The sequence below is a fragment of the Puma concolor genome, chromosome E1, assembly GCF_028749965.1.
Source record: "Puma concolor isolate L17-30 chromosome E1, mPumCon1.1.hap2, whole genome shotgun sequence".
NCBI lineage: Eukaryota > Metazoa > Chordata > Mammalia > Carnivora > Felidae > Puma > Puma concolor.
This window is the reverse complement of record NC_141680.1, coordinates 42169321-42196778: the sequence shown is the minus strand read 5'-3', so window position 1 is coordinate 42196778 and position 27458 is coordinate 42169321. Positions and strand designations below refer to the sequence as shown.

The 27458-nt window shown below is 55.7% G+C and overlaps 1 protein-coding gene across 3 annotated transcripts; it reads left to right on the top strand.

The window, feature by feature from the left end:
* The first annotated feature begins 1838 nt into the window (after nt 1–1838).
* JUP (junction plakoglobin) lies at nt 1839–26574 on the top strand. Of its 3 annotated transcripts, none has more exons than XM_086687306.1 (15): nt 1839–1996; nt 12500–12712; nt 14387–14646; nt 14864–15102; nt 15870–16071; nt 16882–17026; nt 17137–17240; nt 18660–18998; nt 20414–20569; nt 20756–20875; nt 23738–23888; nt 24000–24121; nt 24951–24990; nt 25232–25397; nt 25717–26574. In XM_086687306.1, the coding sequence occupies exons 2-14, from the start codon at nt 12508–12510 to the stop codon at nt 25381–25383; spliced, it is 2235 nt and encodes a 744-aa protein (XP_086543432.1). In that variant the 5' UTR covers nt 1839–1996; nt 12500–12507; the 3' UTR covers nt 25384–25397; nt 25717–26574. The 3 variants fall into 3 exon arrangements, with proteins under 3 accessions (XP_086543432.1, XP_086543434.1, XP_086543435.1); XM_086687308.1 differs by having other exon boundaries at nt 1850–1996; nt 12503–12712; XM_086687309.1 differs by having other exon boundaries at nt 1868–2080.
* The last annotated feature ends 884 nt before the right edge of the window (nt 26575–27458 follow it).

Here is a 27458-nt window from a genome sequence, read left to right as displayed (position 1 = left end):
CCCGCCCCGGCCTGCAAATTCCCACACACTCCATGTGGCTAAGGGGACCTGTTTCCACTTAGCTCTCTGGGAGCCCTTTGAGGGTTGGGACCGTTTTGGTTTTCTGTGTTACCAGGGTCTAATTCGGTGCCTGGCATACGGTTGGTGCTCAAGACTTCAGTGTTGATGAATGAATGTCTATAGTACACTCAGCATGCTGTACATCCACCGGCAGGCATTCATCTCATTAACCACAGAAAGGAAAGACCCTCATCTTCCTAACTTCCTGTGGGGAAGTTCTTTCTGATACCCAGCCCACAATCTTCTACCACGGAGGGGGCTGTGAGATCTACTGCCTGAGTTTTTCCAAATCCACCATACTTTCTCTATCTTTGTTCCAAATCATTGTTCTCTGTCTCTGCCCAGATTATTTGTTTTTGCCTTTCCCCCCACCCCTCCCTGCTGCTTTCGCATTTTATGTCTATGCTATTATTTCACCAGGAGACCATGTGTTTGGTGGGCCTTGAAATGAGAAGAATGGGGTTCTTGGCCACTTTCTTGTTTCCTGAGTTCTCTGAACCTCACTTTCCTTATCTTTGAAATGAGGTTCATTTAGATGTCCTAAATTTTTTTTTTTTTTTTCAGAATTGTCATGAAAATTTAAAAACACCCAACTCTTGGTTTTGGCTCAGGTCATGATCTTACGGTTCAGGTTCATGGATTCGAGCCCCGAGTCCAGCTCCTTGCTGTCAGGGTGAAGCCTGCTTGGGATTCTCTCTCCCTCTCTCTCTCTCTCTCTGCCTCCCCCCCCCCCCCACTCACTCTTTCTCTAAAAATAAATAAACAAACTTAAAAAATAAAAAAAAAAAACCCATATCATTAGGGGCGCCTGGGTGGGTCAGTCGGTTGATCATAGACTTCGGCTCAGGTAATGGTCTCACGGTTCCTGAGTTCGAGCCCCGCATCCAGCTCTCTGCTGTTAGCGAAGAGCCTGCTTCAGATCCTCTGTCCCCCTCTCTCTCTGCCCCTTCCCCGCTGGTTCTCTCTCTCTCTCAAAAATAAACTAAAAAAACCCACAACAACCCATATCATTAAATTCTAACGTTTAGCAGCCGTCCAAGTGATTTCACAAACCTTAATTTTATTCCCACCCCCCCATGAGAGAGATCCAGATAATGTACCCATTTTACAGATGAGGAGAAACAGGATGAGAGATGAAGGTAACTCGCTTGCGATCATATAGCTACTAAGTGGCAGAACCCAAACCCAGGCCTCCTAATGCTAAATCTCATGAGCGCTCCATATTTGGGGGGAAAAAATCCCAACCCAGAAAAAAAAAGCCTATGAAATGCCATACAAATATGTTATTACCACTCTGTGGCAAGGGTGAATAAGCCCAAAGAAGCATCATGCCTGACGCTGAGTTGGCTGCCCTGTGAAGGCGTCTGTCCTTTCCCATGGCGCCTCCTGACTCACCTGTTGGACAGGTAGGGGGAAGGGGAGAGTAATGAGTCTCACCTGCTCAGAGCTAGGGTGGGGCAAGACACACCCCATCCTCCCCATTTGTTCTTTCCTTAGTCTTACTGACAATTCCTTGTCCAATCAGGAGGAAGTAACGTTCTGTCTGCCAATAGGTGCGGAGTGAGGATGGAACCTCAAGTTGGAGGCCGTCCCCAGAGCCGACTAGCAGTCCCTGGGGCCAATGGCCAGCGGATAAACAGAGGCGGCGGTGGAAGAGAACTGGGCGTGAGGCTCCGCCCCTCGATGGGACAGTCAGGGGAGGCAGCCAGTGAACCCTCATCAGCGGGTGGGCGTTTTCCTTAGGGGCGGAGCTTCGAGGGGGCGAGAGGCGTGGCTTGGCTGTCAGGTCCCTTCGCCTTTTGTTCGGTTACTGAGTTGCTGCCTTGGCCAGAGTCCGGAGCAGCCGCCGCCCGAGCGCGCCGAGCTCAGTTCGCTGCCCGCGCCGGCTCCCAGCCCGGCCCGACCCCTACCCAGCCCGGCCAGGCTCCACACGCAGGTGCGGACGATCGGGGCAGGGATCGCTGGGGCGAGGGAAGGGCGGCAAGCGGCCGAGAGGCCGATCCCCGCCGTCACGGGGCAGGTGAGGGCGCGAGCCGGGGAGCGCCACCCTGCACCGGCGGCAGGGGGCGCGCTGGGACCCTTGGGCGCGGCCACTTAGGGGGCGCGAGGTTCGGGCCGATTGCGCTGGGGGCTGCGTGAGCTGGAGATCTGAGAAGGGCGGGGAGGGATGAGCGCAGGTGGCTGTGGGGTCGCGCCTGACCTGGGGCCCGTGGAGCTCGCCCGACGCCGCGTCCCCGACTCTCGCCCCGACGCTGGCGAGGGAGACTTTGCCCTGCTCATCTGCGTCCCAGGGCTCACTCTGTAGTCAGGAATGCACAGTTCGGGAAACTTGCTGCCGCTTGTGTCTTTGGGGCCACTCTCACCCCACCTCACGCGTCATCCTCGCTTTCCCTCCCTCTCTACTCCCCCAGGCCTGGGTGGGGCCCTATTGTCTGCGCCCGGCTTGCCCAACTGTGGGGGCCGAGCGCACATTTTCCCAGCGACGCGGGCCCCACCTGCGGAGCAGGTGAGCACACGGAGTCCAGAGGCCCTGCCCTCCAGCTCCCGGGCCTCGTCGGTACTGTACCTGCGGCGACTCCCTCCGCCCCGGTGGGTGCCGTGTTAGGGCTGCGCCGGCGGAGGTGGGATGCGATGACAGCGGGACTGGCGCGGGGCCCGGCTCCGCGCCCAGCTGGTGTCTGGCACCCGTGGCTCGGACTGGGGTCTGGGCGGAGGGGTCGTGCATGGCTGGAAAATTCACTGGCCCAGTTTCCAGTAGCTGCTGCTTCCAGAGTGTCGATAGGGGAACGGGACTACTCTTCTTCTCTAACCTCTTATTGTCGAAACAAATCACCCCAAACAAACTTTCCAGGAGGAAGTATTCACGGCGGCTTTCACTGCGGGGTTTCCTGCCTCCTTGTTCCAGGGCTTTCCCCAGGCTTAGGGGGTCCGTCTTAGGGCAAGGCCTCCTCTCCCAGCTGGCCAAGCTGAACCGGGGCTGGTGTCTGCGCTCTGACCCTGTCTTCCCTGCCCCCACATCCATCCTGTTTGCTGGGCCCCTGGGGCCCGAGGGGGCAGTGGGGGGAGGGGGGCAAAGGGGAAGCAGCTTCTTCCTTCTCTTCCTGTCTCCGGGGACCACCACACCCCCTCGCTTGAGGCCGGCGCCAGTGGCTTTCTCCCCAGCTTTGCCCCCCTCCCCAGGAATGGGGGTGGGGCAGGGCAGGGCCAAATTGACGAGGGTGGGGGGAGCAATTGTTCTAGCTTTTTTTTCCTCTACCCCATCCCCCCACGTTATATAGCTGGCTGGGTTTTGAGGCGGAAGAGTGTGGAGCTTGGGGCTTGGTTTCCATTTGATTTCTGGATTTTGAAGGTGCATTCCTTCTGGAGGCTTTTGCAGTCCGTTCCCCAGCCATTCCTTCCCGAGAGAGCTGCGTGGGGAAAGTGGGACAGGAGGAAGGTATGGGGGCAGGGGGAGGTTTCAGGAGAGCAACATGAGCACAGGCCCTCACCCTGGTTTCCTGAGAACCCCTTCCCTGGGCAGAGCTGGAGATCACCAGGCTTTCAGCACTGGTTTTTAAAAATCTAAAGTGTGGTCTTTTTGTAGGGATTTGGATGCCAGCCTCCTGGGGAACAGAGGGGAAATACAAAAAGCCAGACTCTCCCTTGGTCCTGGGGTGAAGAGAGTATTGGGGGGAATCAGGGCTGCTTCGCCTAACTCCTTTGGGAAGACCTACCACCTCTCTGGTGGTTGTAGTTGGGGCAGTGGGAAGGGGTCAGACCAGCCCCCATAGAATGCCCTGGGTTAGGGGGAGGCGGAGGAGGGAACCCATTCTTTTGCTCTAGTGGGTAGTGTACCTCTGGGGAACCACAAGGAGATGGAATTTGGGCAAAAATAACCTGTTTTCCCTCTTCTGTGGGCCAAAGTGGAGGAGGGGCAGGCATTATAAGTACATCGGTTAAATGATTAGTTTAGCTAATCTGGTTTGTGGCTGTGATGAAAAGATAATACTGAGGAGATATCTCTAGGGGTACCTGGTGGAAACTGGTGATTCACTGGATGGGAGGTAGAGGGGGGAAAAGGTAGGACCCAATTAGTCACTTTTTTTTTAATGTTTATTTATTTTTGAGAGAGAGAGAAAGGATGAGTGAGAAAGGAGCAGAGAGAGAGAGGGAGACAGAATCCAAAGCAGGCTCCAGGCTCTGAGCTGTCAGCACAGAGCCCGACGTTGGGGCTTGAACTCACCAACTGTGAGATCATGACCTGAGACGAAGTCCAAGGCTTAACCCCCTGAGCCACCCAGGCGCCCGCCCCCCCCCCCCCCCCCCCGCCCCAGTTAGTAATTTCTTGCTAGATCAAGCCCTAGCTTGGGTGACAGGAGCCTTCTCTACCCAGACCCAGCCCCGCCCCCATCTCCAGCCCTCTGTAACCTCTGTTTGGGCTTCGGGGCTGTGTGTAGGAAGGATTCCCTCCTGGGGCAGGTACTGATGAGGGGTTGCGGAGAGGATCCACCTGAGAATGAGACAGAGTGATTGTCCATGGACAGTTGGGAAGATGTCACAGTAGGGCGTTTCTGAGCGCAGTGATTTGGGCGTGGACTGAGCTGGGTTTGAATCCCAGCTCTGTCACTCATTAACCTGTGTGGTGTTGGTCAAGTCACTTCATCTCTCTGAGCCTCAGTGATCTCTGCAAAATGGGAATAATCAACCCGATAAGTACTTGATAAATGGTGGCTAAAAAAGTAAGGGAGGACTTTACAGATACCAAGCACTTTCATCAACTGTTCTCACTTCATGACTATCCCTAGAGGCAGGTATCATTATCCTATTCAGCAGATGAGGAAATTGAAACTCAGGGAAGTTAAGTAACTTGCTCAAGGTTGCATAGTGAGACCCAAGCAGGGCCAAGACTAGCCTTTGGATCCTCTGGTTCCAAGCCCAGATCTCATCCTGCTGTATCGCCCCACTACAGCCCTGGGATGAATCTGTGATCTCTCTTTGAGAGCCTCTGCTTGGGAGTTTGGGGAGAGGAGAATTCTGAATGACCCAGGAAGGTATGTGTGGGTGGTGAAGGTGGAGGCAGGTTGGTCAGGAGGGGGTGACTCATGTCCTAGCCTCCAGACCTCTGAAACCTCCCTGGCTTGGGTTTTAGTTCCTGGGGGAGGGGGCTATCTCCCCAAGGCCAGGGGCAGTGGCCATGTCTGGAAGAGGCTGGTGGGGGAGAGAGGAGGCAGGGGTCAAAATTGCTGCTGCCTCCGGGCTTGTGCTGGGCCAGACCCTGGGCTGTCCTGGGTTTGTCCCTGTAGAGGAAGTGGGGCTTCCTGCTTTGTTGGGGGCTGGGCCTGTGCCAAGATAAGGGGGGGGGGAGGGCTGGTCCCTGGAGAGTAGACAGAAATGAGAGTCAGATTTAGGACTGGGCCACGTCCTGCAGGATTGTACCAGTCCGTGCTGCCAGGCTGCTCTGGGGCCAGGCGACTGAGGGGCCAGGCGGGCCTTTCTGATGATGGGAGTGGGGTCAGCCAGAGCCTTTGTCCCTGAGGGAGGCACTGGTGTCACGGTCCTCTCAGAGCTACCTGGTTCCTGGCACCTCTGCCCACTGGGCACCTGACACCAGGATGGGCCTGGGAAATGGGGCCTCCATCTGTGTGGGTGCAGCCTGGGCTCCAATGTCATCAGCACTGGGCTTCTGGATCCCTTGAGGTCCAGAGGGGACCCAAGACATGGTGATTATTGATCCTGGAGAATGGAAGGCTGAGGGCACTTGATGTGACCGAGAAGGAAAGAAAATGATCTCAGCCCCAGCTGATGCTATAAAGGGGGTGCCAGGCTTGCAGTTTTCCATCACCCCTGGGGACACGAGCAATTGGGACTGATGCTCTTAGGGATGGAGTGGAGGCTAGACAAGAGGAAGGACTTCCTGTCTGTTAGAGACGAGATCTTGCATTGCTGAGTGACAGAGAGCAATGAAAGATCAGAATAGACTCTTCTCTGAGGAGGATGAAGCAGGGCTCTGTCTACGGGAGCTGGAGGGGGGCCATCCTGCCCAGGAGAGAGGGCAGGCAGGAGTCAGTACCTCTGGTGCCAGTCTGAGGTCTGCAGGGGTCCCTGGGGAAACTCCTAGTCTGGTGTCTTTGGGGAGAAGAGAGTCCTGGCAGTGAGAGGGACAGGTATCCATGAGCCGGCCGGCCCTGTGACTCCTGTGAAGAGAAAGAGAAGTGTGGCTGGGCCAGGTCACCCGGGTTTGTGTCCCTGCAAGTGACATTTTGAGGCCTCTCTCTTGGGACACGGTTGAATCTGGTGGAGGTCTGGGGGCATGGACTGCCTCAATTTCTAGCAACTTCCTTGGCCAGGCCTGAAGAGAAAGCTCTTTGCTCAGCCTCCTGGCACCTCAGCCTTTGGGGGACCTCAGGGCAGGAAGCTCAGCTTTCTGTGACCCGCAGAGTATGGGTTTAACAGGTCTGCGTCCCTTCCCCACTGTGGGGACACTGGACTGAGTGGCAGGCCTGGACAGGGACAGGGAGAGTTGGGATGACACTGGGCAATCAGTCTGCTTCTTATTTGGGGGTGAGGAGGAATTTGGTCCATGTGAATCCTCCTCCCTCTTGATTGAAAAAGTAATATCTGATCATTGTGAAAAACAATTGGAAAGTTTAGAAAAGTTTACAAAAGAAGAAAAAGAAAATCACCCATGATCCCACCGCTAACATTTCTTTCCTTTCTCTTTTTCTTAGCATCCTCTCCTTTCTTAGCCTTGATCTTGATGATCTCATGCTCTGACTACAATAACAAATTTTTAACCAAACCTTCTTCCGAATCCTAGTTTTCTCCAGCAAATGCAGAACAGGGAACTAATAGTGTTTTTTTTCCTGTACTTCTTGGAGAAGGTTGGGGGGGGGCAGCGGGGGGGGGGCAGATCCTCACAGAATGAAACCCTGGGGACCCACCCCCTAAGGAGAGGATACCAGCTGGGGTCAGGGCTGCCCGAGTCCCCCCATGAGGGCACTTGTGTGCCATACGGTCCCTGGCGCAGGTCCACCCTTGGCTATTTTCTGAGGCTGGGTGAAGTATTTTTCCATTCCCAGGAGCCCCGGTTTGGGGTCATCCGCTGGTTTAGGTTTTTGTCCTCAGAGGGTCACCAGCAGAGACCGGAGCCCCAGCTGGAGCCCTCTCCAGGGGGGGAGCCCGGAGGTTCCCAGGGCCAAGCCACCTGGCCCCGCATTTCCCTCTCCTCCAAGTTCCCTTCATTTCCCCACCCTGGTTTGTTTGCTTTGGGAAGGAGCCCAGAAGGAAGAAAACAAACAGCGGCCAGGACGGTCTGACCTGAGCCTCCCCCACCCCCAGCCAGTCCTGGGCAGCAGCTTGGGCTGTCCTCCAGACTGGAAGTGAGGGTTTTCCTCTGGAAGCATCCGGGAGGATGGTCTCCTCTGTCTTGTCCTGTCCCCAGGGCCCTGGCCATAGGTGGCACCCATTTTGGTCTCTGCCAGCTTGGGACGACCATTCTGAAAGGAGAGACCGCAGTCTCTGTTAAGGAACCTCTAGTCTGGTGGGGTGTTTCCTCCTGGAGTCCCTAGTCTGAGGGGAGAGGCCTAGTTGAGAAGTCCCAGCCCGATGAGGTAGACAGGGCTCACAAGGGAAGCAGTCATGTCTGTCTCTGGCCTTTTCTGGGGTCTGCTTCTGTCTGCTTGGGACGGCTGGTCAAATCTCTGCTGGAGTCAGAGACAGTGAGGAAGGGTGGGGGCTGTGACCCTGCTCAGCCCAGCCTCTCCTGGGGCTGCTATGTGGGGAATGTCCAGGCCTCACTGGCTTCACCGCCCCTGGCTGCAGGAAGCAGCACATGTGACCGGGGAGAGGGGAGAGGGCAGAGCAGTGTCTCCACCTGGCCTCCTCTCCCAGACCGGATATAACTCCTCCTACCCAGCCCCCCAACCCCACCCCGGGGCTCTGGCTTAGGGTTGGGAGGCAGATCTCCCTGGGTCCTGGCTCCCAGGTCCCCAAAAGCAGGCCCGACTCTGCTGGCCTCCTCCTCTGCCATTTCTTTGCTTTGCTAATAGAAGAAGGCTTCCCTGGGTCTTGACCGCCAACAGAGGGCTTCCATGGTCATGGCTGTGTTAGATCCACGATCCACATACGGTCTGAAGAAAGGGGCGGCTTGATCATCTCTACTTTGCAGATGAGGAATATGAGGCTTAAGGAAATTGGGCGACTTGCCCATGGGCACACAGCCAGATGGATGGATCCCCTTCCCTGACTCACATGCTCTCCTGCCCTACCCATAGCCCCCTTCCTCTGTCACTGTCTGAGCCCATGATCGGAGTTTGCATAGGATGCTGGCCCCTGGCCCAAGGAGCTTCTGGAGGGCTCTGCCTGCACTTCTAGCTCCCTCGTGCAGTGTGTCTAAGCCTGCTTCCAGCACGCTTCTTGGGCGGCCCATTCCTATCCTCGTTCCCAGGTCTTTTAGTGACACTTGGCATCCTGCAGCCCAGCCCAGCCCAACCCCGATGGCGGTGCTGGTGGTGGCAGGGGCCTGAGGTAGCTCTGGTGGCAGTTTTTTGTTTTCAAATTTTCTTTAAACATTTTTTAAAAGAGGTTTCTTTCTTTTTTGTTTTTTTTAATGATTATTTTTGAGAGAGAGAGTGCAAGCAGGGGAGGGGCAGAGAGAAAGGGGGACCGAGGATCCAAAGAGGGCTCTGCACTGTCAGCATAGAGCCCGATGCAGGGCCTGAAGTCACGAACTGTGAGATCATGACCTGAGCCAGAGTCAGATGCTCAACTAACTGAGCCCCCCCGGCACCCCTAAAAGATTTTATTTGTAAGCAATCTCTACACCCTAAGTGGGGCTCGAACCCACAACCCTGAGATCAAGAGTCGCATGCTCCACTGAAAGCCAGCCAGGCGCCCCGGTGGCAGTTATTTATTTTTATTTTTATTGGTATTTTTACTTTTTAACATTTATTTATTTTTTGGGAGACAGTGTGAGTGGGGGAGGGGCAGAGAGAGAAGGAGTCACAGCTTCCTGCCTTGGCAGGAATCAGGCTCTGAGCTGTTAGCACAGAGCCCAACAGGGAGCTCCAACTCTCGAACTGTGAGATCATGCCGCTGGCAGTTGTTTTTAATGCCCGGACTGGACCACACTCTGCCGGGACTGGGACCGTGTTGGACTTAGAGTGCCTACTGCTGGCCTGCTGGGTTGGCCATGCTGGGGAGGAAGCAGGAATGAAGGGCAGGGTGTGTCCAAAGCTTGCTTGCAGATTCCTACCCTGCGTAGACCAGTGGAGGGAGGCTCCTTTGCACTCCCCATCCAGGGCCCAGGCTTCTCTTCCTGCCCCTTGTACTGTCCCCACCCCACCCTGTGACCTCTGAGCCGGCTTCTCGGCCTCCTGTGTGGCCAACAATAGATCGTGCTGCTCAACAAAGGCCCCCCATGCAACTCAGAAAACCGCCCTGTGTCTGGCGCTGCCCATCTCTGGCCTGAGTGCGTGGGCAGGGCCATGTCTGTCTCACCCACTTCCACCCTGGCTCTGTCAAGGGGCATTGTGGCGGGTCTCACTCCAGGTCCAGGGCGGAGAGGGGCGACACCAGGCTGGGTGCGGCCCCCTCCGCCCTGGGAACTGCCAAAGCGGCACTTTTGCTTCTTGTGGGAGAATTCCTCCGCCTCTCCTGGGAGTCGGTGAGGAGAAAGGTGGGGCGGGTTGACTGTCCTGCCCGGAGTAGCTCTCTCTCCCCGGATCCTTTCCTCCAGAAGAGTTCTGGAGTGTGTCCGCTCTGAACTGTGTTCCGACTCTCACCTTGCCCACCCACTCGGCCTTCTCGTTGGTTGTGGGAAGCGGGGTCCCTTATGCCCAGAATCTTAGGGATCATCGTTCCTCCCAGATCAGCTGGGCCGCCTTCTCTTCTACACCTGGGCCTGGCTGCCCCCCCTTGACTGCAGGGTGTCCCTCTCTCCCTAGGTCCCTTGTTAGGAGCGAGGGGAGCTGCCCTGTTGAGTGGGCCGGCTGGTGTGCAGTGAGGCAGGCCTGGATTTGAGCGGAACACTGCCATTTTCTCAGTGTGGTGCCTTAGTCTTCTCAGCTGGAAATTGGGAATAATAAAATGCCTGCCCGGTAGCCTTGAGGCAAGCATGAGACTCATTTGATAGTAAAAGCAGCTGAGTGTCCCCTCCCCCATGGATCCTTTGACCTCCGTGTGGCCCCTCTCTGGCCCTGGGCAGCTGCCCAGCCCTCAGCTTCTCTTGGCTCCAAGCCTGAGCTGGGAGGGGTGGTGAGAGGCCTGCTGGCAAAACGCCCCACCTATGGCCAGCCTTGACTTTGGTGGTCCCGGTGGATATGGGGGTGGCGAGGGAAGGGTGTTTGATTCCTGAGGTTCAGGGTGAGGCCCGCGACCCCCTGCCTGGGCCCAGAAGCTGCAGGGGTAGGCTGCGATCTCTGCTGGGGAGGGGCTCTTTCTGGCTCAGATGGGGTATTCTTCCTGATCAGGACTGGAGATTTCCAGTTTGTCCGGAGCGACGGAGATTCAGTGCCCAGATGTCCGCTCAGCCCTCTGCCCCCGCGTGGTGGCATTTACAGGGTTAACGCAACTGCATATCCTGATACAGTTTCACCTTCTTTCTGCAGAGCTTGGATGTCCCCTGCCCCCTCCCTGGAGGTTTCTCCTCCCCATGGCGGCTCAGTGACAGGCTTGCTCCTCCAAACTTCTCTCTTCTTTCTGTCTCCCACCCCGGAAGGCAGGAGTGCTGGGCGGTGTGTGGTTAGGGTGGGGGCGGGGGAGGGGGCTCCTCCTGAAATAGCCACACTTGGCCGAGGCCTGGGAAGCAGCTGGGTGCATCTGGTGGCACGGAGCCTGCTGTCTGGTGTTCTGGGCCTGCTTCTGTTTGTCAGCCCGAAACTCTGAGTCACTCGGGGTGAAGGGAGGAGAGGAGGAGGCGGCTGGGAGCTGGGCTGGCTCCTGCCTCTGCCTGCTCCAGGTGCGCTCACAGGCAGGGAAGGAGCCCATGTCGCCATAAAAGGCAGGGAGGCCCGAAGGCTCAGTCAGCCTCCTCCTCGAGGTAGCGCTGGGAAGACGTATCCCTGGTGATCTTTGTTCCTAGGGTGGGGTCAGGCTAAACCAGCTGAACCACCCTTGGCCTCGCCCGGTCCCCCATCACGACGGGACCATGGGTTTGAGGTGCTGAGTACTGTCCACTGTCATGGGTGGACCGGCCCGTGGTCTGCTTGCTGTCTGAGGCCACACTGTGTGTGCACAGGCCACAGACTTGGGGGTCACTCAGGCCCGTGCCTGGTCCCAGCTCTGCCATTTCTCCACTGTGCCACCTCACCTGGGGAGCCTCAGTTTCCCCGTGTGTAAATGGGGCGGGGGCAGAGCATATGCTTCAAAACCCGCTTGTGGGGCTGAGGCATCAGTGAAAGCTTTGGCACAAGGCCGGCCCTCAACCAGAGCACGCCTTGCCTCGCCTCTCCTCCCGAATCAGCTCCCAAGGCAGGGAAGGCAAGTGGGCCAAGTGGGAATTCACCACCCTGGAACAGAGTAGGGCCAGCGATTCATTAACCTCAAGGGTCCCCAAGTCCCTGCAAAGAGCAGGAGGGGTGCCTAAAAAGCAGTGACCCCCTCCTGAGGCCTGCCCCACCCCTCATCTCTAGCCTGGGTTCTAGGAAGACTAGAAATGGGAAAACATCCCTGAGGGAGAGGAAGCCCTGATACATGGCCGTGGCCGCCAACACGGAGCACCTACTATGTGCCAGGCACCAGGCTGGGTCCTTCACCAATCTGGGCCTCCCAACAACCTGCGAGGGAGGTGCTGTTACCCCATTTTGCAAACGAGGGCTGGGCTCTGCGGAGAGGTGAATTGGTATGTGGCTGTTATTTGAACCGGTCAGTGGGGCACGGAATTCTGGAAAAGCCTGGCGGGAACTGGGGTGCTGGAGAGACAGGGGTCTTAGGGCTCGGGCCTCTGGGATCACTTGTGATCCTGCCCCATCTTCAGAAAAGATCCTGGATCCCAGAGTCTCCAAGGGAGCCTTGGACTTCTCCCAGCAGCCTCCGGGGCTCTCCAGAGAAACCTGTCTGACTGCTTCCCTGCCCCACCCAGTTTCCTGTCCAATGCTCAGAGTGCTGCTGCCTCACCACAGACTTTCCCAGGGAGCCCCAGTGCGTGGGGGTGGGTCTGCAGAACCCCAGAAGCTGCCGGAGGCCCCGAGTGCCTCCTGCTCTGGGAGCATTGGGCAGGGACGGCAAGGTGAGCCTGCCAAGGGCTGGGTTGTGGTAACTGCTCTTACTGCCCCACTCCCCATGGGGTTCACTGCACCCTAGGCTGGAGGTCAGAGGTCGAAGCCCAGGACTCACACCTGGGTATCCTACTGTGGGCAGTCCCTCCCTGGGCCTGCGGATGGGCTGAAGCTGGGGGCTGGGCCAGATGATGGGATGCCTCATGGGAGCCAGCTGATTTCCTGCCCCTCCTTTGTGTCCCCAGCAGCCACCATGGAGGTGATGAACCTGATCGAACAACCCATCAAGGTGACTGAGTGGCAACAGACATACACCTATGACTCTGGCATCCACTCGGGGGCCAACACCTGTGTGCCCTCGGTCAGTAGCAAGGGCATCATGGAGGAGGATGAGGCCTGCGGGCGCCAGTACACGCTCAAGAAGACCACCACCTACACTCAGGTGCCCCAGAGCCAAGGTCAGGATCCCTGGGGACTATTTCATGGAAACTATTACATTGAAATATCTCAGCAGAAAACCAGCCTGGACACTGGAGGGAAGTCAGGGCCAAAGGAGACAGACTTTAGGGGGCCTCCCCTTTGAGGGAGGAGGCACAGCTACTTCAGGGTGCCCCCATCTGAGAGGGAGGCAGATTCCTATTCCTTGAACTTCTAGTACAGAGGGGGAAGCATAGACTCTGCCCACCTGTGTGGTCCTTGCCCTCAGTGAACTTACAGTATAACGAGGAGGCATCACTGTTGCCCTCAGGGGACCCCTGCACTATAGGCGAAGATGGTCCTTTTGTTCCAGGAGCCTCAAGTTTGATGCAGAGACAGGACTCCTGGTGGGGCTAGGAGGAGACCTGTAGATAGGCTGAGGCCAGGTAGGGGGGTGACAACCTGGCTTCTGGCTCTGAGCTCTGGGGCTTAGGAGTGGGGATGCACACCAGCCAGAGTACAAGCCTCTCTCGGGGAGAGGAGTATCTGAGCCCTAGGACTGCTGTCTGCAGCTGCCGCAGGGCTCCGAACATTGAGTGGGATGAGCTGTGGGAGCTGGGGAAGGTGTAGGGTGGGCCGTGTGGGTGGAGCTCAGCCCCTGCCCCTGGGGGTCTCCTCCCTGACAGCAGGCTTGGCAGGGCCGGCCCGGGCGTCGTCGTGTTGACAGCTACAAGTACAGCACCGAGGTGGGAAAGCCCAGCGGTGTCTCCTTCCCCCACTAACTGGGGGATGGAGCCTCCGCCTGTCTCCCCCCAGGGCATTGGGACACTTGCCAGGGTAGGGCTGCCTGGGGAGCGGGGGCACCTATCCGTGGGACTCCTGGACCCACCCAGGGATGGATGGAACCTGCAGTCTGAGCTGAGAACCCACCTCCTGCTTTCTGAAACCCACAGTCCCGACTTTCCCTCTGATCTGCTGTGTGATACTGGCTGGCCCTCTGGGCCTCTATTTGCTAGCCTATGTAATGGGAGAGTTGCCTCCTTTAGAGATGATGAGGATATAATTAGAGTCATGAGATATCAGACTTGAAAGGAGACTAGGTTGTCTCATGCTACCCCAACCTGATTGTTAAGGGAGGGGCCTTGGGTTGGGGTTTGGGCTCTGGAGTCAGGCTGTCTGAGTTTACACCCCAGCTTGGGCTCCTATAAGTGCTCTGTGCCTCAGTTTCCCCATCTGTAAAGTAGAGATAATAATAGTACTTATCTTGTAGGGTTATGGTGGGACTAACTGAGAAAATAGAAGGAAAGCATTTAATTCACAGCTAAGCACATAGCAAATAATCCAAAAATGTTAATTATTCCTATGAATAGTAATATTCACTCACAGTTTTGTAGTGACATTTGCACTACATCTTTTCTTTGCAGAGCAGTTTACAACCATTATCTCACTTAATTCCCATAAGAATTCCCTGTGATGGACAGAACAGGTGGCACCCCATTTTACAGCTGATGTAACTGAGGCGATGGTGACCTCCCCTCTGTTAGAGGCAGGACTGCGAGTGGTGTCCTGGGGCTTTGGTCAGCGGGGGGGGGGGGGGGGGGGGGGAGCGAGGCCACAGAACCCAGGTGGGCTGTCCGCAAGGCCTGCCCTGCTCCCCAGTGTCCCCCCCACCCAACCCACCTCCTGCAGCTCAGTCCCTGCCCGTTGGCCCCCAGGAGACCTGGAGTACCAGATGTCCACGACGGCCAGAGCCAAGCGGGTGCGGGAGGCCATGTGTCCTGGCGTGACAGGTGAAGACAGCTCACTGCTGCTGGCCACCCAGGTGGAGGGGCAGGCCACCAACCTGCAGCGGCTGGCCGAGCCGTCCCAGCTGCTCAAGTCAGCCATCGTGCATCTCATCAACTACCAGGACGACGCCGAGCTGGCCACCCGGGCCCTGCCCGAACTCACCAAACTGCTCAACGATGAGGACCCGGTCCGTGAGGGGCCTGGCCAGGGTGGGGGCAGGGCAGAGAGGGGGGTAAAGGTCAGGTGTCTGCAGGGGATGGCCCTACCTGGGGCCCCATCAGTGGGGAAAGACTGACCCGGGTCCCTCCGAGCTCTGTGGAGGGGTCACCTGGCCCCTCCATCTCCAGTGTCAGCCAGCCCGGCCCGTCTGCTCACTTTTTCCCATCCTTCCTTCTACCGCTCAGGTGGTAGTGACCAAGGCAGCCATGATCGTGAACCAGCTGTCCAAGAAAGAGGCGTCGCGGCGGGCGCTGATGGGCTCACCCCAGCTGGTGGCAGCCGTGGTGCGTACGATGCAGAACACCAGTGACCTGGACACGGCTCGCTGCACCACGAGCATCCTGCATAACCTCTCCCACCACCGCGAGGGGCTCCTTGCCATCTTCAAGTCAGGCGGCATCCCTGCCCTGGTCCGCATGCTCAGGTGACTGCCCCTGCTTGCTGTGGGATACTGGGGCTTTCCTCTCCCTTTCATACATTTACTGAAGCCCTTCTATGTGCCAGGTAGAGAACCATGCCCAGTCCTGGTGCTCAGCTACTCACAGCCCAGCAGGGGAGGCAGGCATGTAACTGGCACATTAGTTATTAGGATACAGTATAGGCTAGGGCAGAGGTCTGTCCAGGATTTCTCAGAGCCACGAGACACTGTGCACTTTAGCAGCAGGGGGTTGACAGATGAGTGGGGCTTGGCCTGTGTAGGTGAAGGGAAGGCCATTCCAGGCAGAAGGAACAGCATGTGCGAAGTCCCTTGCCACCTTTCTCTTTCCCATCCTGTTAATATTGATTGGCCTTTTTCCTTATCTCCATCCTGGGCCGTGAGTTCCTTGAGGTTGGAGATACTCTGACCACCCCTCCCACCCCCCCACCCCCCCCCACCCCCACTTTGCAGGACCTCTCTAGCACACGGCCTCCCATATAGTAGTTAGTAGAGACAGATGTCCAGGGGACCTACTAGGCACTCAGCACTGGTCTAGGAGCCCAGAAGCAGGAAGAGTTGTGGTCTCCCAGTGGGGAGAGGGACGGTGCTGTGTGCTCCATGCATAAGAGTGGGGCTGGGCTCAGGGGACAATGAGATTCTAGTAAAGGGCTATGTCTACAGGGGTGTTGGTAAGGGGAGGGCTTCCTGGGGGAGGTGAGCTTGCATTTATGCCAGGGACCCGACTCCTGTTAACCCCCTGCCCACCCTCGCAGCTCCCCCGTGGAGTCGGTCCTGTTCTACGCCATCACCACGCTGCACAACCTGCTGCTCTACCAGGAGGGCGCCAAGATGGCGGTGCGCCTGGCAGACGGGCTGCAGAAGATGGTGCCCCTGCTTAACAAGAACAACCCCAAGTTCCTGGCCATCACCACCGACTGCCTGCAGCTCCTGGCCTACGGCAACCAGGAGAGCAAGGTGGGCTGCGCCCCACCCCCAGCCGAGAGCCGCAGCCTTCCCGCGCATCGCCTTCTGTCCCGCTGCAGCTTCCGGCCACTGCCCCCTCACCATTTTTAGGTTAAATACATGAGTACATGCAGCTGTACATGTTTCATTATGTAACTGAAATATTCTGAGGATTAGGAAAAGGAAAGGAAAAAAGGCACTGTCCTCACACAGCCACTGCTGTCTCCGCGTGCTTCCTGCAGTGCTGTCCTGTGGGCATATTTGTCCGTGGTTGTAGTCATGGCAAATGTGCAACTTTGCATCTGTTTCCTGCGTTTTCTTTTTTGTTTGTTGTTGCTGTATCATCCTCAAAACCACCCTCTGTAGGGGCAAATGGCATCTCATTAAGTGGAGGCCCGAGACTTTTTTCTGAGGGCATTTAGATTGCTCTCAATTTTCCACCCTTATAAACAGTGCTGTAATGAACATCTTTGGGCACACAGCTTTTCCCAGGGAATGGAAAATTTTTTCATCAGTGGGACGAAGGATTTTTAATATTTCTGAGCTTTTACCCAGATTTCCAGATCGTTTTCCGAAAGGATTGTATTATTTACAATGTCATTGTTGGTGGTGTATGTTAGTACCATTTCACCTCATCCTTGTCAGCATTGTGTATTATCCTTTTTTCAAAATTTTGGATTTCTTTGCCAGTCACAAAAGCTATTCGGGTTTTGGCTGAAGCGCAGTAATGACAGCTCTGTCACCCCCAATCCTTTCCTTGTTCCTTGTCGTATTTCCTGTCTGTCTCACACTTGTTCTCCACTGTCTCCCCCGCCACCCCAGCTCATCATCCTAGCCAACGGAGGACCCCAGGCCCTCGTGCAGATCATGCGCAACTACAGTTATGAGAAGCTGCTCTGGACTACCAGCCGCGTGCTCAAGGTGCTGTCTGTGTGTCCCAGCAATAAGCCCGCCATTGTGGAGGCTGGTGAGTATGGCCCATGTGGCCAGGAGGGGCGGGGTGAAGGCCTTGTCCAGCAGCCAGGCTTGGCCAGCCATGCTCCCCGTGGCTGACATGCCCCCTGTTCCGTGCCCCAGGTGGGATGCAGGCCCTGGGCAAACACCTGACAAGCAACAGCCCCCGCCTCGTACAGAACTGCCTCTGGACCCTGCGTAATCTCTCGGACGTGGCCACCAAACAGGTGAGGGAGGCGTTTGGGCCTGGGTCCACCTCTTCAGCCACCTTGTCCTCCCCTCTTGCCACATGCACGCTCCTGTCTGGGACTCTGACCTCAGGAGCCGTGGGAGGCCTGAGGCCTCTCAATCTTGCCCTGTTGTGGCTGAGGCTGGAAATACCCTGCAGACCCTCATCCCTTTAGCTTAAGGTTCTAATCACTGTTAAAGATTCAGGAAGGAGAGGTGCCTGGTGGCTCAGTCAGTTAAGCGTCTGACTTCGGCTCAAGTCATGATCTCAAGGTTCGTGAGTTCGAGCCTTGCATTGGGCTCTGTGCTGACAGCTCAAAGCCTGGGGCCTTGTCTGAATTCTGCGTCTCCCTTTCTCTCTGCCCCTCCCCTGCTCGCATTCTGTCTCTGTCTCTGTCTCTCTCTTTCTCTCAAAAATGAATAAACATTTAAAAAAATTAAAAAAAAAAAAAAGATTCAGGAAGGAGAATAGATGAAGGCACTGATGTTCCTAAGCCACACGTTCCCAGATGGTACCAGGGGAATAGTTTTGACCTAGACCCGGTGGCGAGGAACAGTAATACACCAAGAGACAGCTTGGGGCCTCTGCTGGCTAAAAACACAACTTAAAGAAAAATGCAGTTTTAGGACAAGACTCCTGGTCTCCCTTTCCAACATGACTACCGTTCCCTCATCCGTAGGCTGTTTATTCAGCTCTGGCCACTTGCTGGACTCTGCTAGGCACTTGTGAACATTGGCTCGCTTATGTCTTTCAACAACTGGAGGTGGAATGTGGGACCCAGTTGGTTAGGTGAAGAAACAGAGTACCAGGGAGTTACATGATGGCCCTCGCTCACAGCTAGTAAATTGGCCGAGATGGGATTTGAACCCAGAACTGTCATCCCAGAGCCTGGGGGCCTTCTGTTCACAAGGCCCACGTGGCTCCGCTGGGAGAGGTGCGGCTTCTGGGGCAGGAATGTTTCCTGAAAGTGGATTTGGTCTGGGGACCGCTGAGGGGGCAGCAGCAAAGGCCCAGAAAGATGAGAAGCTGGGAAAAATGGGTCAGCTGGGCCACCAAGGCATGTGGCCTCCTCAACAACTTCCTCCTGGCCCTGCCTGGCTCTGAGGCTGCAGAGAGGGGCAGGAGGGGGGTGGAGGGAACAGCACGAACTTGGAGTCAGGCCTGGCTTTGGAGCTGGCCCGCCGGCGGTGGGTCTGTGCGCAAGCCCCTCAACTGCCCTGATAGTACCACCTTCCGTGGGGTGTCGGCAGAATCACAGGGATGAAGATTCCTGGGCACGCAGGCAGGACCCAGTGGCTGTCAGCTGGGTGGGCTTCAGACCGTGAGTTCATCTTGCTGCCCTCGGACGTATTTGGGAAAGACTTCTGGGAGCGGGGGATCCCCCCTCACTCTCCACTGCCTCCCCCACAACCCGCAGGAGGGCCTGGAGAGCGTGCTGAAGATACTGGTGAACCAGCTGAGCGTGGATGACGTCAATGTCCTCACCTGCGCCACGGGCACGCTGTCCAACCTGACGTGCAACAACAGCAAGAACAAGACGCTGGTGACCCAGAACAGCGGCGTGGAGGCTCTCATCCACGCCATCCTGCGTGCCGGCGACAAGGACGACATCACGGAGCCTGCGGTCTGCGCCCTGCGCCACCTCACCAGCCGTCACCCGGAGGCCGAGATGGCCCAGAACTCCGTGCGCCTCAACTACGGCATCCCGGCCATCGTCAAGCTGCTCAACCAGCCCAACCAGTGGCCGCTGGTCAAGGTACCTATTGTGGCCGCCGTGGGGGCCGGGCGAGGGGAAGGAGCTCTCTGCCGTCGGGATTAGGTGCCGAATCAGTGCAGGCAAAGCCGCTCTAATGGGCCCTGAGTCCATAGGCTGGGGTGGCCGCCAGACGCTGCATTTCTAACGCGTTCCCGGGCAATGTTGCTGGTCCACGGGGCGCGTGGCTTCGGCTCACAGTTTGGAACTTGATCACGTTGCCACGTCTAGGTACAAGGAAGCTGGCAAAGCCTCATGTGTCCTGAAGGCCTTGTGTCCCGCTACAACTCAGAAGGGATACTAAAAAGACAAAAACCAGGGGCGCCTGGGTGGCACAGTCGGTTAAGCGTCCGACTTCAGCCAGGTCACGATCTTGCAGTCCGTGAGTTCGAGCCCCGCGTTGGGCTCTGGGCTGATGGCTCAGAGCCTGGAGCCTGTTTCCGATTCTGTGTCTCCCTCTCTCTCTGCCCCTCACCCGTTCATGCTCTGTCTCTCTCTGTCCCAAAAATAAATAAACGTTGAAAAAAAAAAAAAAAAAAGACAAAAACCAGAAAGGGTTCTGGCGGGGGGGGAAGAGGGGGGGGACACTTAGTGTCTGCCATAGGGATTAAGAGCGTGAAGGGGTGCAGCCTTCTCTGTAGGTTGCTGCCCGGGTAGAGGAGGGCCAGCTGGCAGGGACTCCCACTGGCGAAATTGTAGACAGTTTTGACAGTACAGATAAGAAGGCCTCTAAGGAGTTACACACTGAATTTTTAAAATCCATAGCGAGAAAAAAAAGCAGTAGTGTGTGGCCCCTCCCGCGGGTTGGTCCCTGCTGCGAGCCTGAGGTGGGGGGAGGGTCTGACTTAGCAGCTAAGTGGCAGAGTGACCTCGGCAGGTCATCTACCTTGTGCTGACGTCCCCAGCTCTCGTGATTTTTGTCCCTGCTCTCTTGGCTGCTTGTTTTGAGAGTCAGATGAGATGAGAGCTTGCTTTCCCGAGGGACCCTGGGAGGCCAGAGTGGCCCCTGGGAGACGGGCGCCCTGGGGAGGAGGCTTCTTCCCAGAGCGGCCTCACTGAGGATTGATCACAATACGAGTGTCACTAAAGCGGGAAGCTTGGGGGTCAACCAAGCAGGGTTTGGGAATTGCTGGGGAAGGGGTACGACTCTGGCGTCTGGGGGGGAAGGGGTACTGAGAGAAGGGGCAAGGGTGGGAGTCAGGGCCTGGGGCTGGGAGCATGTTCTGGAATGGGGTTTCATTTTCGCAGGAGTTAGATGGGAGCACCCACTGATCCTATGGAATAAGGGACGTGGGCTGGGAGTGGTCTCGTGGTCTGGCAAATGGAGACGACAAGGGAAGGAGGAGACGGTGCTGGGAAATTGGGATTCTCCAGATGCCCAAGAAATGTCCCTGATTGTTGTCCTTTTTGCTTGTCAGGCAACCATCGGCCTGATCAGGAATCTGGCCCTGTGTCCAGCCAACCATGCCCCTCTGCAGGAGGCGGCGGTCATTCCCCGCCTCGTGCAGTTGCTGGTCAAGGCTCACCAGGATGCCCAGCGCCACGTGGCTGCAGGCACACAGCAGCCGTACACGGTCAGTCCCCAGGGGTCAGAGTGGCCTTTTTGTGAAGGTGTGTGCACGTGTGTGTAAATGGGGAGGCAGGTTGTGGTGGATGCACACTGTGAGGACCAGTGAGGTTTGTCAGATCGTCACGGTGGGGGCGTGCGGCCACGTCCAAGGGCCATCTGTTGCAATGTCCCACCGCCTCCTCTTATGCAGGACGGCGTGAGGATGGAGGAGATTGTGGAGGGCTGTGCCGGAGCCCTGCACATCCTCGCCCGGGACCCCATGAACCGCATGGAGATCTTCCGACTGAACACCATCCCCCTGTTTGTGCAGGTGAGTCTGGGGCAGGGAGGCAGGAGAACTCCCTCCAGTCCCCGCGCATCCCCGTTGCTGAAAGGGGAGCTTGGCAGCCTCTCTGGGCCAGGCGTCAAGAGGCGTTTGGAGGAGTTTGGAGGAAAGTGGCCACGCCAGGAGTGACCACTTAGCAAATCCCTGCATAGGAACGGCTCTCCGAACTCAAAAGCAAGGGAAGAGATCACAAGTGAAAAAAAATAGCTTAAGATTCAACCACATAGCCACGAAAATCATCTATATGTCAGAAACAGCCTAAAAAGCATTAAAAAGTCGACACCAGGGGTGCCTGGGTGGCTCAGTCAGTTAAGCATCTGACTCAGTTTCGGCTCAGATCACGATCTCACCGTTTGTGAGTTCAAGCTATGTGTCAGGCTCTGTGCTGACAACACAGAGCCTGCTTGGGATTCTCTCCCTCTCTCTCTCTCAACTGTATCTCCCCCACTCATGCACGCGCGCGCACACACACACACACACACACACACACACACACACACAGTCTCTCTCTCTCTCTCTCTCTCTCCCTCTCTCTCTCAAAATAAATAAACTTAAAAAAAAATTCTCTCTCTCCCTCTGCCCCTCTCCCCCACTCATACTCTTTTTCAAAATAAAAGAATAAGATAAATAATAAATAAAATAAAAAAATAAAAATAAAAAAATCAACAGCAAACTGGGAAAATGTTTCCAGGTATCACAATAGACAAGAGTCTAATATCCTTCATATAAAAGAGCTCATTAATACTAGACCCCAGGGGTTAGATGGGCAGAGGCAGAAGCAGTTCCCAGGTGGCTCATAAACAGTGCCCAACCCCAGGAGTTTAAAGAAGAGAAGCTCACATTCCCAGTGAGATCCTATTTTCCACTATCAAAATGGCAAAGGCAAAAAAATGGGAGTGCCCTGTGCTGGCAAAGATGTGATGAAATAGGCAGTCCCATATCCTGCTGGTGAGGAGAGAAGATGATAAAACCTCTCCAGCAGGCAGTTCTACAATCTATATAGAGAGCCTGAAAATATTCATATCCTTTGACTAAGTAGTACAAGTCTTATGAGATAATTATTTATTAATTTAAAATGTGGCAGAAATGTATACCTATCCAACAATCGCAATGTTACTTATAAGAATTGAAAACAAAATGAATGTCCAATGATAAGGGAATGGTTTAAAAAAGAATGGCCATTATATCATATGGCCATATATAGCGATGTTAATGAATTTTTGCTTTTGAAATTTTCCCATTTATTTATTTATTTAATTAATTTACTTTTAAACGTTTATTTTTGAGAGAGAGAGAGAGAGCACGTGTGTGACCAGGGGAGGGGCAGAGAGAGAGGGAGACACAGAATCCAAAGCAGGCTCCAAGATCTGAGCTGTCAGCGCAGATCCCAACCTGGGGCTCAAAGCCACAAAGTGTGAGATCCTGATCTGAGCCAAAGTTGGATGCTTAATCGACTGAGCCACCCAGGCTTCCTGAGAAATTTTTTCCCTTTAGAGTTCAGAGTGAGGGATTGGCACTGTTGTGACCTCCTATTGTGACCAATGGGTTTTTTTTGTTTTTGTTTTTGTTTTTGTTTTGCTTTTTAGCATTACTCTTTTTCTCTTATCAATATGAGCTCATAGATTTCTAGGAAATGGTTAGGAAAATGCCTTATGCTACAATGTTAGGTAAAAAAAAAAACCCAAACAAATAGGAATCAAAGTATCAAAATACATGCTATGGGGGGAGGGGGGGCGTGCCTGGCTGGTTCTGTTGGTGGGGCATGAGACTCTTGATCTCCCGGTTGTGAGTTTGAGCCCCACGTTGGGTGTAGAGATTACTTAAAAACAAAATCTTAGGGGTGCCTTGGTGGTCCAGTCGGTTAAGCCTCCGACTTCGGCTCAGATAATGATCTCACGGCTTGGGAGTTCGAGACCCACGTCAGGCTCTGTGCTGACCGCTCAGAGCCTGGAGCCTGCTTCAGATTCTGTGTCTCCCTCTCTCTCTCTGCCCCTCCCCCGCTCACACACACACACACACACACACACACACACACACACACTCTCTCTCTCTCTCTCTCTCTCTCTCTCAAAGATAAATAAACATCCAAAATGTTTATAGATCAAATTTTATAGATAATGAGGTGCCTGGGTGACTCCGTCAGTTAAGCATTTGACTCGGGTTCGGCTTGGGTCGTGATCTCCCAGTTCATGGGTTTGAGCCCCATATGGGGCTCTTTGCTGACAGTGCGGAACCTGCTTGGGATTTTCTCTCTCTCTCTGTCTCTGCCCCTCCCCTGCTCATGTGCACATGTGTACACGCTCTCTCTCTCTGTCTCAAAATGAATAAATAAACTTAAAAAATTATAGATAAGGGGCGCCTGGGTGGCACAGTCGGTTAAGCGTCCGACTTCAGCCAGGTCATGATCTCGCGGTCCGTGAGTTCGAGCCCCGCGTCAGGCTCTGGGCTGATGGCTCGGAGCCTGGAGCCTGTTTCCGATTCTGTGTCTCCCTCTCTCTCTGCCCCTCCCCCGTTCATGCTCTGTCTCTCTCTGTCCCAAAAATAAATAAACATTGAAAAAAAAAATTAAAAAAAAAATTATAGATAAAAAAACAGGACTATGATAAAAATCTGATGGAAATATGCCAGTGTATTAAGAGAGGCTGTATGTGGGTGGGGAATCATGGCTGGCTTTCTTTCTGTTTCTTTATACCTTTCTTAGACTTTCTACCCTTTCTAGTATGAGCTTGTGTTAAATCCAGAAAAGGGAGGCAGAGATGGACAGGGCTGGGAGGCAGGCTGCCCTCCTGCCTGCCTTACCCCTCATCCACCTCCACCCCTTCCCCACCCTGCATGCCCTCTCCCCAGCTCCTGTACTCATCAGTGGAGAACATCCAGCGTGTAGCCGCCGGGGTGCTGTGTGAGCTGGCCCAGGACAAGGAGGCAGCTGATGCCATTGATGCCGAGGGGGCCTCGTCCCCACTCATGGAGCTACTGCACTCTCGCAACGAGGGCACAGGTGAGGGGCTGTGCTGTGGGCGAGGGGGTAACAGAGGAGGGCTGAGTGTTAGTCCTCCAGCCAGAGTGGAGGCAGGCACCTGAACTGGTCTTTCCTTTCCTCTCTGCTCAGCCACCTATGCTGCCGCTGTCCTGTTCCGCATCTCTGAGGACAAGAACCCAGATTATCGTAAGCGTGTGTCTGTGGAGCTCACCAACTCCCTCTTCAAGCATGACCCAGCTGCCTGGGAGGCCGTGAGTATCCTGGGTTGGACTGTGACGTCTGGTTGTGCAAGTTGCACACTGCACAAAGACAGCACTTTTAAGGGGGCTCCTGTCATACTGTCTACCTCATAGATTTTTATTTTGTAATTATTTCTTTAAATTTTTTAATTAAAATTTTTATTTTATTTTTTTTTTTTTGAGAGAGAGGGAGTGCATGTAAATATGCGCACAAGTGGGAGAGGGGCAGAGGGAGAGGGAGAGAGAAAATCTTAAGCAGGTTCCATCCATGCTCAGTGTGGATCTCCAGGCAGGGCTCGATCTCATCACCATGAGATCCTGACCTGAGCCGAAATCAACAGGCAGACACCTAACCAACTGAGCCACCCAGGCACCCTCATTTTTATTTTTATAATTGGATCATCCACGACAATTTCTAGCAGACGGAAGTAATAGGTTGAACTGTCTTTCTGATTTTGACCTGCCAGAATGGTAATTTTATTTTGTCCACACTATACATTCTAAGCATTTGAGGCAGGGTGCCTTTTTCTAACTTGCATGGAGGTGCTCTATAGGCTAGCGGCTGCCCTGATCCCGGGTCCACTCCCGTCCCCAGGGCTGCTCTAGTTCTGTGGGTGCCCCCAAGCATGAATGGTGGGACCTTCCACGCTCGGGAGGTGCCTGACGGGAGGGGTCCTCGGAGGCACTGAATAACCGCATTCCATCCTCTGTTCTTTCAAGGGGTCTTTGTTTTCCCCCGGCCCCCTTTTCTAGAAGCACCTCCAGCCGCCCACCCCCAGCCCAGAGCCTACATTTCCCACCCTTCTCCCTTCCCTCAATGTTTCTCTGTCTCTTTCCTTAGGCCCAGAGCATGATCCCCATCAATGAACCCTACGCAGATGGTAAGTGTGTGCAGAGTTCCTCAGGGACCCCCAAGAGCCTGGGGCGTGGGGCGTCTGTGGGTGTGAGCGAAGGGGGCATTTTGTCCCCGGTGGCAGACACCATATAGAATCCACAGATATCCCCGTGGAGGTCCCCTGATGTGGGAGTTTGAGGACGGGGTCAGGCCCACGGCAGATGGATGGAGGGCTGTCCAGCAGGGTGGTCTTTAGAAGGTCCTCCTTCCTTCTCCTCCCCCCCCAGACATGGATGCCACCTACCGCCCCATGTACTCGAGTGATGTGCCCCTGGACCCTCTGGACATGCACATGGACATGGACGGAGACTATCCCATCGACACCTACAGCGACGGCCTGAGGCCCCCCTACCCTGCGGCGGACCACATGCTGGCCTAGCTGGCTCCTTTCCAGTACGGTGCCCTCTGTCGTGCCTGCAGGCTGTGGAGACACGCTTCCCCCCCACCCCCTGCTGGAACCTGCTTCTCATGGAAGAGGCCCTCTCATGTTTCCTTAGAACCTTTGGCACTTTTGTGGGGGGGAATGAGTGCGGGTCCCTTGCTGTCGAGCACCCGCCAAGGAAGGTGTCTGTGGCCTACCTTACTCTCTTATCTTGAGGGGGTGGGGAGTCCTGCCCCTTTGTGGGTAGTGGGTGGGTGACCTGGCGGGGGGGACGAGCTCCTAGGGGACAGAGGCCTGCCCTGACCTCTCTGTGTCTGCCTCACCCCCCAGGTGCGGTTCCTCATCTGAGAGGCTCTCCGTGAAGGCGATGGGGCGAGACAGAAAAGTGCCTGAGCCCAGGGGAGCGGGGCTGCGACTTCTCGCCGAACCCCACGCCTCCAGAGGTCCTCTGTAGCGTCTTTCTTGGGATGGTGATCTGCTCCTGCTTTTCTGTCCTGGGCCATGGGTCCAGGGCCCAACACCCCCTCCCCACCTCTGTGGCCCCGGAACTAAAGCTTTAGACTCAATCACCTGCTCTCTTCCCCCACCTGGCAATCACCCCCCGACCCCCACTCCCACCCCCCAGCCCAGGCGGCTTGACTCCAGCAGCCTGGGCCCCACAGAGCTTTGGTTCCTCCCCCGGGCCTGATTTTCTCACCGAACTCCAGCCGACCGACTGTTCCGAGCCCCTGGGGTGTCCAGGACCCAGGTTCAAGGCCCCAAATCCCAGAATCCAAAGCTTGTCTTGAAAAGTTCAGGGACCGACAAGGAGATGGGATGGAGATGCGGAGAGTGAGTCCCCCACTCCAGGACACTGCCTGCTCCTCTCTCCAGGACACTCAACCGGACCTGGCCCCTTCCTGGGAGCTCTGGGGACAGCTCCCTGGCACCCCATCCCGCCCCATCCCACCCACTCCACCGCCCTAGCTGACTCCTGAGAAGTGCTCTTGGCTGACCCCTCTGGTGTGCGGTGAGGGGCTTTCTCTTCCCCTTCCTGTTTCAAACCCACCACCACCTCCTGCACGTGGGTGTGGGGGGCTGGGGGAGGTCCCAGCGGAGAGTTTTATTATTATCGCTTTATGTTTTTGGTTATTGGTTTTTTTTTTTTTTGTATAGACCAAAGCAAAGGAAATAAAACTAACACACAGATCCAATGGAAGCTGTGTGGGGTGGGGGTGGGATGGGGCGTTGGGGGCTCCCCTAGCAGCCCGATGCCTCCTTGGCTGGGTCCCACGTGCACTCATGACCACCTTGTGTGTGGGAAAGACACAGGGAGGGGAGTCAGGGAGAAAGGCACGTTTGAGTATCTGGAGTAGATTTAATTCAGTCCGCACTCACAGGGCTCCGTCTTGGAACCTTAGACAGTGGGAGGGGTAAAGAGATGCCTGGAGGTGCGTCCCCCCTTCAGGGACGCCAGGCCTCACTTTTTTCCCCAAGGGGCGCCCTCCTCGCTGGCCTCAACCTCTGGCCCTGTCCCGTCCAGCCTTAATGTGCCTTTGGTGGATTTCTCCTGGGCGCAACACTTCCTGTGGCCTATGGCTTTGAGTCTGGGCCCCTTTTTGAAAGTCTGTGGTGGGCCCACTCTGGCCCCTGCCCACCTCCCTTCTGTCCCCTCAACCAGCATCCTCTCTGCTGGTTCTTGCCTCCCAATCTTTGTCCATGCTGTTCCCTCTGCCCGGAATACCTTCACTTGCTCATGCACTGGGGTCCAGCTCAGCCCTCACTCCAGGAATGCTGCTTCCTCCATGACCTCCCACAGCTCCCAGCCGGGCTGAGCTGGTGCCCCTTCTCTGCCCCGTAACGCCCTGTGCACGCCATCATCTCGCCCACCACACGTTACCGTTGGCTTGTGTGACGGTTCCCCACCCACATCCCCGAATTCCCCTTCCCGGGGACAGCTAATCGCAATGGTCCTGTGGCTCCAGGACGGATGTGCTGGGGGCAGGGACAGCGAGCCCGACTGCGAGGCAGGTGTGGGGTGCGGGCAAGAGGCGTTGAGATGCTGAGCCGAGCTCCCCTGAGGGGAGGGGACA